Source organism: Rhododendron vialii, chromosome 13a (assembly GCF_030253575.1).
Source record: "Rhododendron vialii isolate Sample 1 chromosome 13a, ASM3025357v1".
In the NCBI taxonomy this organism is placed as follows: Eukaryota; Viridiplantae; Streptophyta; class Magnoliopsida; order Ericales; family Ericaceae; genus Rhododendron; species Rhododendron vialii.
This window is the reverse complement of record NC_080569.1, coordinates 19,060,496-19,078,138: the sequence shown is the minus strand read 5'-3', so window position 1 is coordinate 19,078,138 and position 17,643 is coordinate 19,060,496. Positions and strand designations below refer to the sequence as shown.

The 17,643-nt window shown below is 37.5% G+C and overlaps 3 protein-coding genes across 5 annotated transcripts; 2 read left to right on the top strand and 1 right to left on the bottom strand.

Annotated features, from left to right (window-relative positions):
* Window positions 1-1,146: 1,146 nt before the first annotated feature.
* On the bottom strand, window positions 1,147-10,705 carry LOC131313042 (protein LAZ1). 3 transcript variants are annotated; one of them, XM_058341103.1, is made up of 8 exons: window positions 10,226-10,705; window positions 9,568-9,624; window positions 9,381-9,489; window positions 7,634-7,812; window positions 7,445-7,533; window positions 4,979-5,240; window positions 3,151-3,402; window positions 1,147-2,054 (listed from the first exon to the last, which is right to left on the bottom strand). In XM_058341103.1, exons 1-8 carry the CDS (start codon window positions 10,385-10,387, stop codon window positions 1,698-1,700), a joined length of 1,467 nt encoding a protein of 488 aa, XP_058197086.1. In that variant the 5' UTR covers window positions 10,388-10,705; the 3' UTR covers window positions 1,147-1,697. The 3 variants fall into 3 exon arrangements, with proteins under 3 accessions (XP_058197086.1, XP_058197087.1, XP_058197088.1); XM_058341104.1 differs by lacking the exon at window positions 3,151-3,402 and having other exon boundaries at window positions 10,226-10,693; XM_058341105.1 differs by lacking the exon at window positions 1,147-2,054 and having other exon boundaries at window positions 3,207-3,407; window positions 10,226-10,693.
* Window positions 10,706-13,238: 2,533 nt separating this feature from the next.
* Window positions 13,239-14,173, top strand: LOC131313952 (protein FAR1-RELATED SEQUENCE 5-like). Its single transcript, XM_058342448.1, has 2 exons — window positions 13,239-13,791; window positions 13,923-14,173. The coding sequence occupies exons 1-2, from the start codon at window positions 13,239-13,241 to the stop codon at window positions 14,171-14,173; spliced, it is 804 nt and encodes a 267-aa protein (XP_058198431.1).
* A 64-nt stretch (window positions 14,174-14,237) lies between these two features.
* On the top strand, window positions 14,238-16,309 carry LOC131313951 (protein FAR-RED IMPAIRED RESPONSE 1-like). Its single transcript, XM_058342447.1, has 7 exons — window positions 14,238-14,846; window positions 14,976-15,097; window positions 15,128-15,319; window positions 15,508-15,559; window positions 15,669-15,848; window positions 15,966-16,016; window positions 16,247-16,309. Exons 1-7 carry the CDS (start codon window positions 14,238-14,240, stop codon window positions 16,307-16,309), a joined length of 1,269 nt encoding a protein of 422 aa, XP_058198430.1.
* Window positions 16,310-17,643: the final 1,334 nt, after the last annotated feature.

Genomic DNA, 17,643 nt, shown 5'->3' with positions numbered 1-17,643 from the left:
GGAAATGAGACACAGTCTACGATGAGTCGCGTAGGAGAAATACAGATATCACAGACACCAACGTTAGTTGAATAGCGAATGTGAATGTGTCATTGTTAAGTGCTTTATTGAATATGCATGTGCTATTTGAAATTCCTGATTGGCATATTATTTCTATGACCTATTGTTTGTAATTTATGGGTTAGTGGATATGGAATTATTTTGCTGAGCTCTTGTAGCTTATGGTGTTATCTTTGGTGACCCTGACATATTATACCGGTGGCGACGTTAGTATAATGTGTGAGACTTTATAGATGATCAGGGTGAGCTGTACACTTTGGAGGCTTTCGGAGCCGAGGAGCTGGCTAGGATGGAGGAGCAGGCGAAGCTATAGATAAGAACCCTAGTTTCTCTCCCTTTGTGTAATAAATGTACTCTTACGGGAGTTATGCTGTAATAACGAGTCAGACTCTATTTAAGTTTCCAATGATTTGTTTATTTAACGTTTCCAAAATTCGGGGCGCTACATTCGTGCAATTTCAAACCTCCCAAAAATATATATCTACATATTATTATTTTCTTATACCAAATTAAAGTGGTCAATGAGCACTTTAATTTAGTGTAAGAAAATAAAAATAATAATGTTGTAGAAATATGTTTTTTGTTTAATTATGCATGAATTCTTGTATGGGACAGAGGGAGTACTAATTAGGAAAGAAAAACGGAGCAAGTTATCATATGTAAAATGTCATGTATTCTTATGGTGTTATTTATAGTTTTGTGTGGCATAAATTAAATGAATAAACACAAGAATAGCCTTCGCCCTTTTTTAATGCAATAGAATAGTTAGGCTATGCATGTTTGCGACAAGTTAAGAACTTTGTAGACTTCATTAGTTACGTATTTTACGATTTAAATTTGTCAAATAGTCTGAATAATACGTATCAAACAATGGAAAAAAGTTACCAATGTATAATTCTTTTTTAAGCCACCAATGTATAATTCTAGGTATGAATTATTGTGCTCACAAACCACTCATAAAATACAAACCTGCTCCATGAGAAGCTATCAACCAACTGAATTGTCATGCCAAAAAAACCCCTTTCAGGATAATGCAGAAGTTAATTTGAAATTGTAAGAGAATTCTATACTAGCATTCTACCGGTATAACAATTTCAAATACTGTTAACAAGATTTCACTCGAACTTAGGCCCCTTGTTACAAGATGTCATATGAGCAGGAGAATAGTAACTGCTGACTACACAATTACTGAAATACTCTCTAGCTCAAAATAGACACCATTACCCAATAAATTACCCAATAAAGTGAGCTCATAACAATGCAAGCCTTTCAAGGGTGTACAACACATTTTTCTCAAGCCCACGATGTATACCTGAGGCAGATTCCATGAATCATGAATCTATCACCAATTTGTACAAGCCACCACCAATTATACAAGATAGATATGAAACAAAACCAAACCAAACTAAGCTTTATGTCTCAACGGTTGACACAAGAAAAAGATCAAAATAGAACCTCCAAATTCCGGAACCTTCTTCAATCTCATTTGCAAAGAACAATATCTCAACCCTTTGCAGCCATCTCACCAAGAAAAATCACTAAATGGATAATTGACCAATGTGATACGGAAGCACTCTTCCCCATCCTCTTCTCAGTTAGGTGCGACTCTATTTTTTCTTTTGCCCTTGATTATTTATTTATTCTTTAGTAACCCATCTCCGGCCACGAACTTGATACCCACCATAGCTCTGGTCACTACTACTCTCTCCACCGCTTTCTGCACTGGTGTACCCTGATTTCCTCCGGTGCTTTTTTCCTCTTGCGACTGCACTATCACTAAAACTTCCATTTAAGAGGGGGTCATCTATACCACGAATTACCCTCCTCGTTGGGGATGATGCCACGATGCAACTATCATCCTTTGTTCTCCTCCTCTCCTTATCGTGCCTCTTGATGTTTTCTGAGATCTTATGCATTTTCTGATTAAACCTAGAAATTCCCTTCTCCACAGGTTCTACAGCTTGATTTACGGTAAACTTGAGATCATTTACAATCTGTAAAAGGAGGTGAAACGACATAAGTAGGATTGTCACAACATAACCATCAATATAAATTAGCACATTCATCAAAAAGAAACACAAAATAACAACTTCGAAGAATAAGTGGAGTATGAATCTCCTAGTGGCAAATCGGTCTTCACCTTGTCACTAAATCCCTACGAACTCCAAGATGGAAGACCGCGACCCAACCCACAACTGAATTTAAATCAAAATAACTTGCCCCGCCAACTCTAAATTCACATCCCACACTTTTCCAACAGTTGGTCCCGTCAAGGGTGGAGCCACTGGGTGGCTAGAGGAGTCAATTGACCCCATTGACTGCCAAAATTTCGTAGGCTACCCACTGTATTTCGCCCTTACAACCTATGAAGCATGGGCACTTATAAAAGCCCGTAATGTACTGGATACTGGTCATGGTCCTTCTAAATCTGTACCAGATACACGAAACACATACTGAAACTTTTGGTATCTTATGAAGTGTAGAATAGAAGAAGAAAAATAAACTTTGTTGAGAATATGCCATGTACGAGAGAGAGTCAAGGAGAGAGCTTCTTTCTGTTTTTGGTAAAAACATTATACACTAGCTTAGGATTTATTACATGAATTCATGGATTAATATTGATGAGAATTTTTAGTCTGGGCCAATTTTTTTCCCTTTTTCTGAGGGAAGTCTGGGCCAACTTTTAAAAATTGCATTTAACCTCCTAAGGTGTCCTTGGCATGTATACAGTCCTAGAGTGTCAACAACGTATTGACCACACAAAAAATAGTTAAAAGAGGACACCTATTTAGGCGTTTCCAGGTGTCATGTCGTGTCCATGTTCGCAACGTTTCGGACATGGATAAGTGAGGCTGTAGACTTATCCGTGCTTCTATGGCTTTGACCCCACTACCCCAAAAATTCTAGCTCAGCCCTTGGATCTTGTAAGATGCTAACATTTATGATATATCCTAAGCTATGGTACTAAAATCTGTACGGACATGCAATCTTTGTTGTAGTTTTCAGCTATCATCAACAAGTATATTCTACGCTCACTAGCTTTTCTTCTAAGCTCATTGTTGAACTGATAAAAGATTGAAGAAAGCTTACATATTCACCACCGCCAACAAAAACATCTCGAACACTTTCTCTGATGGTCATTCCACTCCTAACATCAATGTCAGGTCGGGGAAGTCGTAGTTTTGTGGGCCGCTCGCTGTCCCTGACCTCATCAGGATCTAGAGGGCAATCTGCAGATGCATAGTCTCCAAGAACAGCAATACTCCCAGGAAAGCGGTCCCCCATTAGCTCGTATGGCTTTGCCGGATACACATACAGGTGAGCCACGGAAGCGATGCCCATCTGTGCTGGATGAATACATAGAAGTGTTAAACTTAGATACCTAACCTGAGTGCTTCGGCGTCAACTTTTCTAGGTTGCAAAGACTCTACGAAAGGGTGAAAAAAGAGTTTAAAATAACCCTGTTTCCAGCTGTTCAGGAAAACCATCACTCTAAAAGTTCCAAAGACTCGGCAAATGCAAATGGAAGCTTTGCCAAAGAGGTCATAACTAGACTTCTAATCAATAACCCATGGAAAAAGAACACACAGGACTTCAAATCATAATGAGAGAGAGAGAGAGAGAGAGAGAGAGAGAGAGAGAGAGAGAGAGAGAGATTAAATCACTAAGGAACTAACTTGACATTTCTTTTAAAACCAAAAATCAGTTGCCTAAGATATGACCCTAATCTGACCGATTAAATCTACATAGTTCCAAATTTTCACAATAATAATATCACGTTCACAAAGAAATGCAAGTTTTGGATGACATGAAATATACCATTTAAAATTTCAAAGAAGTAGAGATTTGAGGCGAGAAACTTGCAAAACGTGGTTCACTTTCCAGAGAAAACAACTAAAAAGCTGGATTTATATGCATAATGCGAACTTTTTCAAGGATAGTTTCTGCAGTTACATAGGAATAGAATTAAGATCATGTATTAGGGTTCCAATGACCTTCCTTCATGGTAAACCAAGTTTCTTCATACAAATCTTATTTGTTATGAGAGCAAAACAACCAACAAGTAGGCAACCAAACAATGACCTTAAACATCTTATGTCACTCAAACATCACATTATACTACGTGAACTAGTATATGCTGAAAAACCCTCCCCTAACCTAGCAATAACCAAAAAGTTTGCCCACGAATTAGTGATTATAAAGAAGCCTAATCTTTCAGTCGATATATGGGATTTTAATGCTTTGTAGTTCAAACCAACTTCTCATTCAAACCATCTTGAAATCTCCACTTTGTGAATATCAATGTTACCTACTACCCTTTCAAGTCCAGGTTTCATAACAAGAAATACAGAAATCAGTACTTTTTCCGTTTGAGCAGTACACGGAAATTATGAAAGCGATAAAATCATGTGGAAGAATCAATTGGTTACACATTATACTTTATGTAACGACTTCACCGGCCCAATAACTTGTTGGAGCCTAACAACATGGCCCAAAATGCTTAAGCCCAAGTCATTTGGTAGTAAGAGGTGGATTCCATAGAAACTTCTTCTAACCCACCAATGTGGGACTCTTAGTCAAATAACCTCCCTACCAGGTACCTCATAAGACCTAGACCTGAAAAGTACCATCTCAATGTTCCTACATGTGATATATAATGGTTGAGCGATAGGCTCTCTAACACTTAGCCATATATCATCCCAGAAGATCATACAAGAAAAGTGAAAAAAAAGTAACAAAATGCCTGAGACAATTGTAGTAGTACGATATTAACTAAGCTAACACTTAGCCATATATCATCCCAGAAGATCCTACAAGAAAAGTGAAAAAAGCAACAAAATGCGTGAGACAATTGTAGTAGTACGATATTAACTAAGCCAGCAAGCTATACAAAAAGTCATTAACTGAAGAAAACTACCTCTATACAAATGATGAAGTCTTGAACACTTGATTGAATCTGCAAAGATTGAGCTATCGGACTTTTAAATAATCCAAGGGCATAGAGAAGGGCAATAGCCACACCTTGCCACCAAGTTAAAAATACAATGGATTTAAATGTCAGAAACTTGGCCAGTGGTTGGATGTGCGCCAATTCATCCTTCGTAATGGTGTAAAATTGAACTAAACAATACAAAGCCCATGACTGACTGAAATTTAGAACCACAGCCATATAAGGATACCTACAAAACAGACAAAAGCTTATGCAGTCAGTGGTCTGTTAGAGGACTATAATAGTTTCACCTGCCACTTTGAGGGGAGAACATGCTAACGCATATATCAAAACTGCAGAATAAAATACACAACACCCAGTTATTTGTACAAGAACAGCGAACAGAGAGAACCATAACTATACTATTTTGCTTGGTAAGGGAACAAAAAAGATTGAAGGAAAAAAGAGAGTTAAGATCGTAGCAGTTCAACACAGAAATCCATGATTAGACATTGTGTCACTCCTTGAGCCATTGAAATCCTTGAAGAATACAGATGTGATGCCTTTAATGCAAATGGATGTAATCCCACATCTCACACCCATAGATCAACAAACTAATCATCATGTTATCTCCTTCGCACATTACACCTAAAGAACAAGCTAGTAACCATGTCACATGCTTTAAAAGCAACAAAACAGGGAGTTGGAGTCAAATCTCATCCAGGTCAGAAGAACAAGAAGAAAAAGAAGCAGGAGGGGATACGGGAACCCCAAAATCTAACTTAAACAATACCAAAGTTTTTATCTCCAAGTACTTCAGGTTGTCTATGGGAAACCAAAGAAACACTAATCAAACTTAACAAAAATAAACCACTACGATACTCAAAGTAAAAACTACAAATTAACAATATAAAACAGGCCAAATAAATTATTACATCCATAAACTTCAGCTTCAAGCATCACCTACACCTTCACAATCCCAATGACTTCTCCCTGAAAGAGAAAAACTGTGTCCCAGAGAGCTGCAAAAGGAAAAAGGTCTAGCTCACGCTCGTAAAGCCCTTTCCCTAACCAAACTGGAGTGTGCATGGCCATGTTTGTGTTGGGATGTGCTCCTTGGATAAGAAGTGTAGCAATCAGATAAACTTAGCGAGCCAGAATAAACTTACTTGGGCCAAGAAAAGGCTAACTGTGCAATTGGTTTGACTTCAAACCGGGCTGTTTAATATGCAAAACCGGAGCTACAATGCCTATTTCTTCTTATCTTGGTAAATATTTAACAGAAGCTAGGAATGGCGAAATAAAAATTAACCTTAAGAAATGCGGTCACGAGTCATCACTCATCAGACCTTGTGGCAATTAATCAAATAGTGTAGACAAACTTAGGTCCCACAATAAAGATCAATCTCTCCTACGAGTAATAATTGACATCTGTACCAACCACCACCTACTCGCACTCAACACGTTGGTCGATCGCATGTTCAACTCTCATTAGCACAAAACCCTTGGAGTCATTGGATACTTGCCCAATCATTAAATTCAGGGCCCCAAAGTTAATTAGTCGAGGTGCACATATGCTGGCCGAAAACTCATTTTAAAAAAAATAAAATCTTCCATACGATAACTTACAGTCTTGTTTCATAGTTTTTTTCCCCTGAAGTTAAGCGGTAGGAAAATTACATTCAAAGAGTTACATATCGGGACATTTCATTAAAAATGTAAGTTCCACAAAAACTAAATCAGACTCAATACACAATAACTTACAGTCTTGTTTCATAGTTTTTTTCCCCTGAAGTTAAGCGGTAGGAAAATTACATTCGAAGAGTTACATATCGGGACATTTCATTAAAAATGTAAGTTCCACAAAAACTAAATCAGACTCAATACACAACTCAAGAAATAATCCGATACAGGGAAGAAGCAAACTAACAATCAAAACTCCCATACAATGGAACTAATAAATAATCAATTTTTACATTCGACAAGTTTTGACAGTCAGTCTTTTAAATTTCATAGTAAAATGGAATACAAGGTCAAGAAAAAGAAAGAGACAGGGACGGGACAGCCAGCAGCATCCACGGTTTTCTATTCTGTTCATCAACGTCCTCAAATGAGAAATGACATAGGCTTACATCGGAACCAAAGCCTAACTCTTTAATAGGTGTCAGGGTCACTAGACTCACTACTCTATAGGGCCATTTCAAGAATAGATAAACTTGTTTATGTGGACATCCCTTACATCATAGGTCAAAATAAAACACAAAAAATATATTCCAACTAAATAAAAGAAATATAAAGCAGCTAAATAAAGAAAATATACATCACTTTGCTAGCCAGAAATTAAAAACAAATATACATATGTCCAGTCAAGTCCACAAGTAATTATCAGTACAAGGACATGTGAGAATGCCATCTTTTGTGCAAAATACGTTGTTCCACGAAAAGTTATCTTACCCGCATCCCCATTTGAAGTCGCCATCACAATAGACACCAAAGGCCTGGAGAACTACTGCTAAAATAGCAGTCAAAGTTTTTATTATCATCTGCCAGATCAATGAATGCGTTGTTCCATAAATGACTCACTCAGGGACTAAAAAATACTTAACAAGCAGCAAGTAATAGTACATATGAGATAAAACTTACATACTGAATAATACCAAGTTTGATAACTTGGTAAACCCACTGGCCCAGCTTCCATGGCTTTATGAAGTAATTCATGGGGAAAGGATGCTTTATAGTTCCTTTTTCTACACCATGTTCCAATAATGGGGCTTTTGTGCGTCCTTCTCTCTCCATAAACTCGATAGTCCACTCTTCACCACCTTATCCCAAGTGGGACATGGAAAAGAGCCAAAATAAAAATTATTAAGAGAAGGACGAAAAAGCATAACTACGCTTAAATTAGATACGAACAGGGCCGGCTCGTCCATCAGGCAAATGAAGCATGGGCTTTAGGCCTTAGGCCCCAAATTTTCTATGAGTTTATATTGTTATATAAATGTATGTATGGAAACAATAATCTATAGTATCTGAAAGAATTCTACAATCAATAAATAGGCCTGGAACACAAGTTAAAAGAGAAAAAGGCAGGGTATATCTTCTCAAATGGTTATCCTAATTATTGCCTTGGAAAGGAAAAATCACATATCTCCCTCTCTCTATAAAAGGAACATGTTTTGGTAGCAAAACTTGACTACAAAGATCTAATTACTCATTTTGCATTTGAAAAAAGCTAGAAAAGTAAATCTTAAATAAGTCACATTAAATAAATTGTCACATATGTGAAAAGGCCTATTTTAGATTGCCGCTTTAGGCCCCCAAGTGACTTGAGCCGGCCCTGGACACAAGAGGAGTGCCAATGTAGATGAGGCAAACTTAATGTCCTCCATCGATGAAAAAACTCAAACTGAAAAGGAAAGGTCAGAAACAGGTTATGTTTTGCATCACAAGCATTTCGTATCACTCTTCCACAATGATGTTTAAATAACAGGTTTTATTAAAGCAAAAAGCCAACAAAACCATAAAGTGTCAACATGGCAAAATTTGGCTCTTAGCACACATAAAAATTAGACAAATGTTCACACATCCGGAGCATACAACTGGAGGCAAGTATGGACCAGCAAAAGTTTTTCATAAGTGTGCAACACGACGTAAGAAAGTTTGAAGTGACCTTATTTGATAATCAACAGAGGTCCAGATGGCCTGAACTCTGGCATATGGAATTGTCTGGACCTCACACTTGATTTTGGCATATGGAATTTGTTGAGGGCGAAGATGTACACGAATGTAATCCATACCAAGCATGTACAAGGGCCCTTCGTGCAAGTTCTTAATTGATCTATACGATAACCCAAACATTGCTACCTTCCACAGGACCTTGCTATGTATTATTGACTTGCACACAATTTTTCGTTGGAGCCTTAATTCATTTTAACTGACTATCACTCGCTGAGGTACTGACAACTTGCTGCATCAGAAGCTCAGTAGCAAGTTGGGTCGCTGAAAGCCTGAATCTAATTGAGCAGCATCACAATGAGTACACACACTTGTTAATCTACAAAAGAAAAGCAGGAGCGAGTGAACTTATTTGTAAGGGACTTAGCAGCATCGCTTGCTATTTAGGTATTCTCCAAACACATTTCCAGTTACTTGTTTCCCTTGCTTTGATTAGAAGTTGGCAGAGTATGAATCCCAGATTCAAGAGACCCTAATGATTATTTTGTAAGGCGATTAGATTGTGAAGCAACTTTTTTTCTTTCTTTCTTTTTTTTGACAAGATCATGATTGTGAAGCAACCTATGATGTAGAAATCAAACCAAAATCATGTCTCACCAGAATGAAGAAACACACACACACACACAGCAAAGAGAAAGTATAAAAGAGAGAATACCTAAACATGCAACAAGATATCTTCCGAAGCAGTACATGGCAAACGACTCATAGCAATCACGTAGAATCCCAATGTCAACACTAATATCTGGATTAACCAATGATACAAACTGTGGACAGAACAAAATGGTTAAATTGAATGGACAAGTATAACAATTTTCAACCATTCAAAGCTTAAGATTACTTACTGATTCGACTGCATAGCATGGAACCATCAAGATAACCCCAATCAAAAACTTTTGTTCCTGTCAAGCGAAGTAAAAACAAAAAACAAAAAAAGCCAAATAAACTGTTAGGGTTGGGGTTTAGAATCAAAAACCTTCGCGTAACGGTAGAGGTAATGCAGAGAGTAGACTAACGTAGTTTGGACATGGCTATCGTAAATCGGCTGATGCGGTAGTTAGGGTAACACTAAAGGGAGGGTAGACCAAAGTTGACTTTAGCGGGTAATTCAAAAGAATCATCCTTTCTTTAATACCATGGAACACAATGTGAGAGCTCAATGGAGAAAACGGATTTAGGTAGATTGTTCGAGCTTAATATGAAAAATTGACCAATTCCAAAAGTATGCCCAACTTTGATTAACACGTTAATCTGTGGACCCAAACTAAAACAGACGGAGTTTCAATTAAGCATCACAAATTAATACTCCTACTTAATAGTTCGTTAAACATATATCTATGGAGCCAAGTAGTAACTTGTACAAGCTTTGTTTGAAAACTTAGAACTTAAAAAATGATTAAGGTCGCTTTATCAACCGACCTGAGCACGAGCAGCTCTAATAAAATCTCAAGACAATATATAAGCCCCACACACACACACACACACAGAGAGAGAGAGAGAGACCTCGGGGTTCTTGTAGGCGGAAAGGTGGTCGAAAATGAGGTAGATGGAGAGAGTGAGAGTGAGCGCGACAAAAGCACCGGCGATCAGAGTCGCCCATGAAGGTGTTGAGTACGATTCCTCCACGAGATTCAGATAATCAGCTGCTATTGCTGATATCCTCATCCCAATTCTACACGGCCACCATTATTGTCAAAATTAGGGTTTTCTCACCTTGCCTTGCTTGGTCGACGTCACGATTTCCCCCCACCTTCAATTCTTGTATTTATAAACAAAAATATGTACTATTATCTCGTTATTAGTATGTAGCAAAGCACGTATATATACAAAGAGAAACAGAGCAATCAATCGGAGAGATTCAGTAGAGGTAGCAGTCGGGGTAGGGATTCGGTTGAATTCAGACTACAAAGATTGTTCATCGAACCCCTCTTGTCTGTCTGTTTATATTCTCCAAAAAAATCCCTCTGTTGAAATCCAAAGTTGTACGTACGTAGGTAATTGCTCAAATTAATCCCAATTTTTTGTCCGGTTATGAAAAGGACAAAAACATATGCCTGAGAGAAATATTACAAAGACAACATCAAATCAAATGGTTATTGAACATTTCCTCTTATTACCTGTGAAATTTATTTTTACATTGAGTACCTACATGGTTTAAACATATATATTGGAGTATCTTAGAAAAGATATTGGAGTATCTTAGAAAAGATGTAATGGTCCTTAATAAGATTAAATTACCTCCTTACCTCCTATATAACGAAAATAATAAAGAAATTATTAGCTATATTTCTTTCCCCTCCTTTTATTATCAACTAAATAAAAGATACTTTTTTTGACATTTAATATAATTATTCAAATAAAATTTATCACAAAATAAAAATGTGGATTTTTTTTCTCCAAAAAATAAGTATCTACAAATTATTTTGTGGAATATATACTAAATATGCAACCAAACATTAATTTTTCACTCCCAAAAAAATACCCATCACCACCGCCACAAAACCAATTACAAGAAGACAACATTCCTGACCTCAAACCAGCCACAGCCACCTAAAATCAAACTAATTAGTCCACCCTTTAAGAAAATTTGAGATCAGATTTTCAAATAAAAAAAATGAAAACCCATGGATGTGATTCATAAGGAAAATGTACGTCTACGCACATAAAACGAGAGAAATTTTCAGGGGTTGATTGATAGAGGGATAACTTAAGTCTCGCCCTCACATCAATGCACAATGCAACTCCCTCGAAAAATCCATTTGGGGTGACAGTGCTTGTCCGGTGGGCCGCTGCCGGTGGCATTTATATGTCTATTGATGAAAGTGTGAAGCACGTCGTTCTGTGCTCATTGGATTATCGTGCTGAATTGGTGGCTTAATTTTATTGATCATGAGCTGAATTAATTGCAAGCTTAAAAAGTTCCTATAACTTAGGCAACGGTCTAGCGACGGTGAAATGATTAGATTAGGAATAAAGTGTGTAAACTATGAATCAAGCGTGTAAATTATAACAGGAAAATAGTTTTGCAACTTCTTTTTTTTTGGTAAATCGGGAACATAACATAAACTAATTAAGAGTCATACAATAGTCTAGGGTACTCAACCCCATTTTGGTCATCGCAAAGACATGAAAATAATACAATCTGGAGCAACATCAAAAATATGAAAGTCTAAGCCATCATTGAAATCCATATTAGCTAATAAGTTCGCACACTTGTTTCCTTCGCAGTAAACATGATCAATCCTTTCCACTCCCAGTTGCCTCATCAAGTACCTACAATCATGGATACTATTACTCAGGTTGTGCTGTGATTGAGTCGGTCCTGTAATGAGTTGAATGGCTGCCAAAGCATCCATCTCTACGCAAATTGGAGCAAACTGATTGTTGATGGCCAATTGCAAGCCATCCCTAACAACTAACAACTCTGCCTCCAAGCTATGCATTGGCCTCAAAGAGCAGTGGAAGCCGATAACCCAGGTCCCATGAGAGTCACAGATAAGACCTCCTCTTGAAGCTTGACTGAGGTTTGTCTTATAGGTACCATCAGTGTTCAATTTAAAACAGTTTGTGTGAGGCAAGCACCACTTAACAAGAATAGTACGCCTACTCCGGGGTGACGAAAACGGGATAATCTTGCATAACACATCACGCATCAAATGTTAAGTACCAAAGCAACATGAGGGTGAAAGTTTGTTTTACACACACACACACACACACTCTCTCTCTCTCTCTCTCTCTCTCTCTCTCTCTCTCTCTCTCTCTCCCCTTTAGCTGCAGACGCCCTTAATCGCAAAAAATGCGGACTTTGCATGTGAGCCGTTGGATCTCATCCAACAGCTAGGATTTTAAAAACAAACCCGCATGTAAAATGGGGACATGGATCGGGTAAAAAACACTTGTGGGTCATTCGGGTCATAACAATTGGATCCACGTGAGTCTTCCACGGTACACCTCCCATTCCTCTTTTCCTTTCAAACGCACACCGGCTAAAAGAGCAAGAGAGCGATTCAGCGAAAAACGAAGGAGCAACCACCAAATCGAAGGAGACGAAGACGATCGATTGAGAACAAGGTAACTTCTCTTCTCTTCTTTTCTCTTCTCTTCTCTTCCCTCTCTCTCTCTCTCTCTCTCTCTCTCTCTCTCTCTGTGGCTTGTTTTGGAAATCTCAGAAGTTGGGGTTTTTTTTTCCAGATCCACAAAGAAGAGGACGACAAAGAAGAGGATGAGAAGAACCCTAACTCCGAAGGTCTCTCTCTCTCTGGTTTTGAATATGTCTTTTTTTTCTTTTTGAAATTTAAAATTTGTGGATTTTTTTTTAAGTGTATTTGTTTTCCTAAAAAAAATGGGTATTTTAGGACCCTAACTGATTTATGAGGATTGGTTTGATTCTAGGTTGATTTTGTTTGAGAAAGGGTTTGTTTCATGTTTATCAACAAAACCAAAAATAAAACCACTGAAACTTCTAAATTTGACTGTTTTCTCAAAGGACCATATGTTTTGTCTCTTGATTTTTAGAATGCAGTGTTTGGAAGATATGGACGTAGTCTCACCATTACCATCTGAAGTGTGTCAATCATCTGCCAATTCTTGTCAAATACCTTACATTCCTCAAGTTAAGAATGACGTGATACCAAAAATTAATCAAGAGTTTGACACTTTAGATGTCGTGCAAAATTTTTACAACAATTATGCTAAAGAGTCAGGATTTGGTACGCGAGCACATTCTAGCAGGAGGAATGGGGATAAACAAGTCATTAGGAAAGACTATGTTTGCTGCAAAGAAGGTAAGTTGGTGCCCAAAAAACCTGTAGAAAATAGTGAATCCTCAAAACTACGTCGGGGTTTAATTCAAGAGGGTTGTGGTGCGAAATTGTCTGTTAGAAGAGCTAAGTCCGGTGACAAGTATGTTGTCTCCCAATTTGTTGAGGCACATAACCACCCTCTTACGTCTCCAAGGAGGGTGCATTTGTTGCGATCTCATCGTAAAGTGTCAGTTGCCAAAAAAAGCTTTGGCACAACAACTATCGCAAGCAAATGTGCCAAATTGCCAACAAATGAGTATTTTCGAGGTGTAATCTGGAGGTCTTCAAAATGTTGGGTTCCTATAGCAAGATTTCTACAATAAAGAAAGGGATATAAGGAATGCGTTAGTAGGGTAGGACACTGATATGTTGCAATGAGTATTTTCAAATTGAACAAGAAAAGAACTCAGGGTTTATGTTTACAATGGAGAAAGATGATGAGGAGAGGTTGACTTATTGTTTTTGGGCAGATGCCACGTCTAGACAGTCGTACCAATATTTTGGGGATGTTGTGGCGTTTGATACCATGTACACCATAAACCGATACTCTATGATTTTTGCTCCTATATTAGGGGTTAATCACCACAGACAGACTATGCTATTTGGGTGTGGGCTTTTAAGTGATGAATCGAGTGATTCTTTTGAGTAGTTGTTCAAAGAATGGTTGAAAGCAATGCTTGTCCAAAATGATCATAATTGATCAGGATCCGGCAATGACAAAGGCATTTGCTAATGTTCTTCCAAATACGCACCACAGATATTGCATTTGGCACATTGTGAGTAAATTTTCTAAAAAGATAAGTGCATTATATTATAAAAAATATTATGACGAGTTCAAAAAATGCATATGGAATTCTGAGAGCCCTGAAGAGTTTGAGGCTAAATGGGTAGATGTTGTACACAAAGCCAACTTATCCTCCAATGAATGGTTGAAAGCCATGTACGAAATCCGTGAGAGATGGATTCTGGCATATATGAAACACATGTTTTCCGCCCACATGACTAGTAGTCAAAGGGCTGAGATTTCTCATTCTTTCTTCAAGAAGTATGTTTCTTTAAATAATTCTTTGTACGACTTTGTGACGCGGTTTGCTAGGGTGCTTTCTCGCATACGGCATAATGAATTAGATTTGGATCATAAAGATCTCAATGAGAAGCCACAATTGAAAACATCGTTTCCCATGGAGTCCACAATGAGTGAGTTGTATACATTGGCCATATTTAACAAGTTTCAAGAGGAACTCTTTCAAATTGAGGCGTACGTGGTTAAGATGACACATGAGGATGAACATTGTTGTTTCTACAATGTTGAGAGGGCGAAGGTGAGTGGTTTGAGGGTTTGTAATCTTTTGGTAAATAAGTCATCAGAACATGTAAGTTGCAGTTGCAAAATGTTTGAAAGTGACGGAATTCCATGTCGGCATTTGTTGGCTTACTTCAATAGAATGTAGATTATAGATGTGCCTAATGAGTTAATTTTGGCGAGATGGACTAAATCGGCAAAAGTTAAGAGAGTTGTAGATTATTTGGGTGGGGCCGTCAAAGAAATATGTGACACTTCTTTGTTGGAGAGGTAAAATAAGCTCTTCGAACTTGCTTGTAGCGTAGTTGATGAGGCCGTATTAACTGAAGATGGAAGTGAACTTTTGGAAGAAGCTTTGTGTTTGGTTCGAAAGAAGCTATGTGCCAAGGATCCTAGAAGTGAATATGGCGAAGGGAGTGCTATCCAAATGTCTAGTCCTCGTGAACATAGTTTTAAAGAACCGCTTCATGTAAGGGCAAAGGGTTATGATAAGTGATTTAAGGGAGGGAAAGAGAAGGCGGTCAAGAAGATTAGGCGTTATAATGGTTATGGGTTAACAGGGCAGTCACATGACAAAAGAAATTGTCCAAAACTTCGCAACATGTACGTCAATTTAATTCTTTACTTGTCCTAAATTTGATTCTTTTGTTTAAATTTTAATACTCGTAATTTTTTCTTAGTTCTTCGCAAGATGTTAGGTTGAGTGATGACAACAATGAGGAGGACGACGATGTTGACTAAGATGATGAGTGTAAGTGTTTGTGGTACATCCAAGTTTATTTCTTTAGTTTTTTTTGTCTTTTGTTTCTTCTATTGATATTATTATCTATTCTGGTTGCAGGATGGGTTGGTGCTTCCACATGGATTGATGCTTCCAAATGTTGCATTTTGGAACTGCTTACTGCATGTATTGAAACTTTTTCGGAACACTTCTATAATTCAGCTGCATGCTGCTTGTTGCAAGTTGCATTTTGGAATGAATCTGTTTGCTGCATTTTTTTTGGAACTACTGTTTGGAAATGTATAGACTATGGAACTCACCAAATCTATTTGGAATTGCTATGTATTTTTTTGAAGACTTGAATTGTATATTTGGTTAGCTGTTGTTCTTGTATATATGGTTCCCTATTGGTTTCAGCTCCAGTTTGGTTCATTCTACAATTGGGGCTGTTTTTTAGTAATTCGCGAGGTATGAAAACAGGGGAGAAGAGAGGGACGTGTCTCTTTTCTATTACAATCCATTGCACTTTTCACTTGGGACAACTGCCAAAAAATATATCTGAGCATGCCCAATAAAAACTGTTTGTAATGCTTCAATTATGTTTGGGATGTGTGATTGTAATCTGGAGAATGGTTGATTGATACATGATACTTGGTTGTAATTATTTGGTTTGACAGATACTTGGTTGGTTTTTTTAGTTTGAAGACTTGATACTTGATCAATGTAACTCAAATTACGGAACGCCTGGGCTTTCGGCCTAGTCTACTTTCAAAAGCTAGGACACGGAGTCGTGTCCGACACACTTGCAACACGATGCAGCACGGATAAGAGTTCCATTGCAAACCAGAGATTCCAATTACAAAGAAGGAAAAATAAAACAAAATAGTTGTATAATCAAGTGGTATTGTTGTAGATTAAAAAAAAAAACTCAAGTATAATCCAAAACAATGCCAAAATTAAACTTATCCATAAAAAAAACTAGCAAATCCCATAGATGATGAGAGCATTACACATTAGCCATAGCTGCCTTAGCAAGTTTATGGGCAGCTACAACTTCAGACCTAGAAACTTTAATAACTTTTACAACTTTAAATCTAGTATACAAATAACAGAAATTCAAAAGAGCAAATTGGAGCAAAGTGGGAGCTACTACTGGATTCATAAGCCACTTGACAAACTCCATGTTATCTGTGTAGAGGCAAGCCTTCATCACTTCTTTGTTGTGGGCCCATTGCAAAGCCAATATGCCAGCTCTAACTGCCACCAATGCCTCAAAACTAGCTTATAATATATTAACCCTTTGTTTGGTTCGGAATTAGTCACTCTGATTATTGCTCGGAGGTTGCAACCGCATGCCCTAATCCTTTACCTAGGCATTGTTGCATTTGTGCTTGTTGACGATGAAGAATCCATGGCTTTGAAAAAACTTGACCTCTTATAGCAGAAATTATAACAAAGAAAACGCATGGTAAGCAAGAGAAGAAGTTGATGACAGCACAAAAACAAAACTTAATGGTACAAATGTAAGGATCTTTTACTGTATGAAAAAATCAAACTCCAAACTTGAGACTACAACTGCTCAATAACATATGCACACCATCTAACTTATGGCCCCTTCATTATGGTTCGAATATATGCACACCAAACAAAGTTTCCTGGACTGGGGCTATATGAATATAGTGCATTCATTTTGGTGAATTATCTAGTGTATTCTAGCATAGTTACCAAACAAAAGAATATAGTCCAAGAATACAGTTCTCTTGTGAAAAGAATACAAAAGATAAATTCATTTCAGAGCTTTTCTTTTCTTCTTTGATCAACGAGTGTTGGTTGCACCAAAATTGTTGGAAAAGCCTTATATACATTTAAATCTACAACTTCAGTTTGGTATTTTACCGGTTCAATTTTAGACTCCAAACCAACATTTCAGACCCTAAAAAATCCATGTAATCCTCAAACATCCATCTAAGTTATTAAGATTAGGGTTTCAGAGCAATAACATTTCAGATCCAATCTAGCAACAATCCTAGCATCATTTTCATAAATCTTCTCTAGTAACAAATAACAACCTAGAATCACAATCAAAAATTAACCC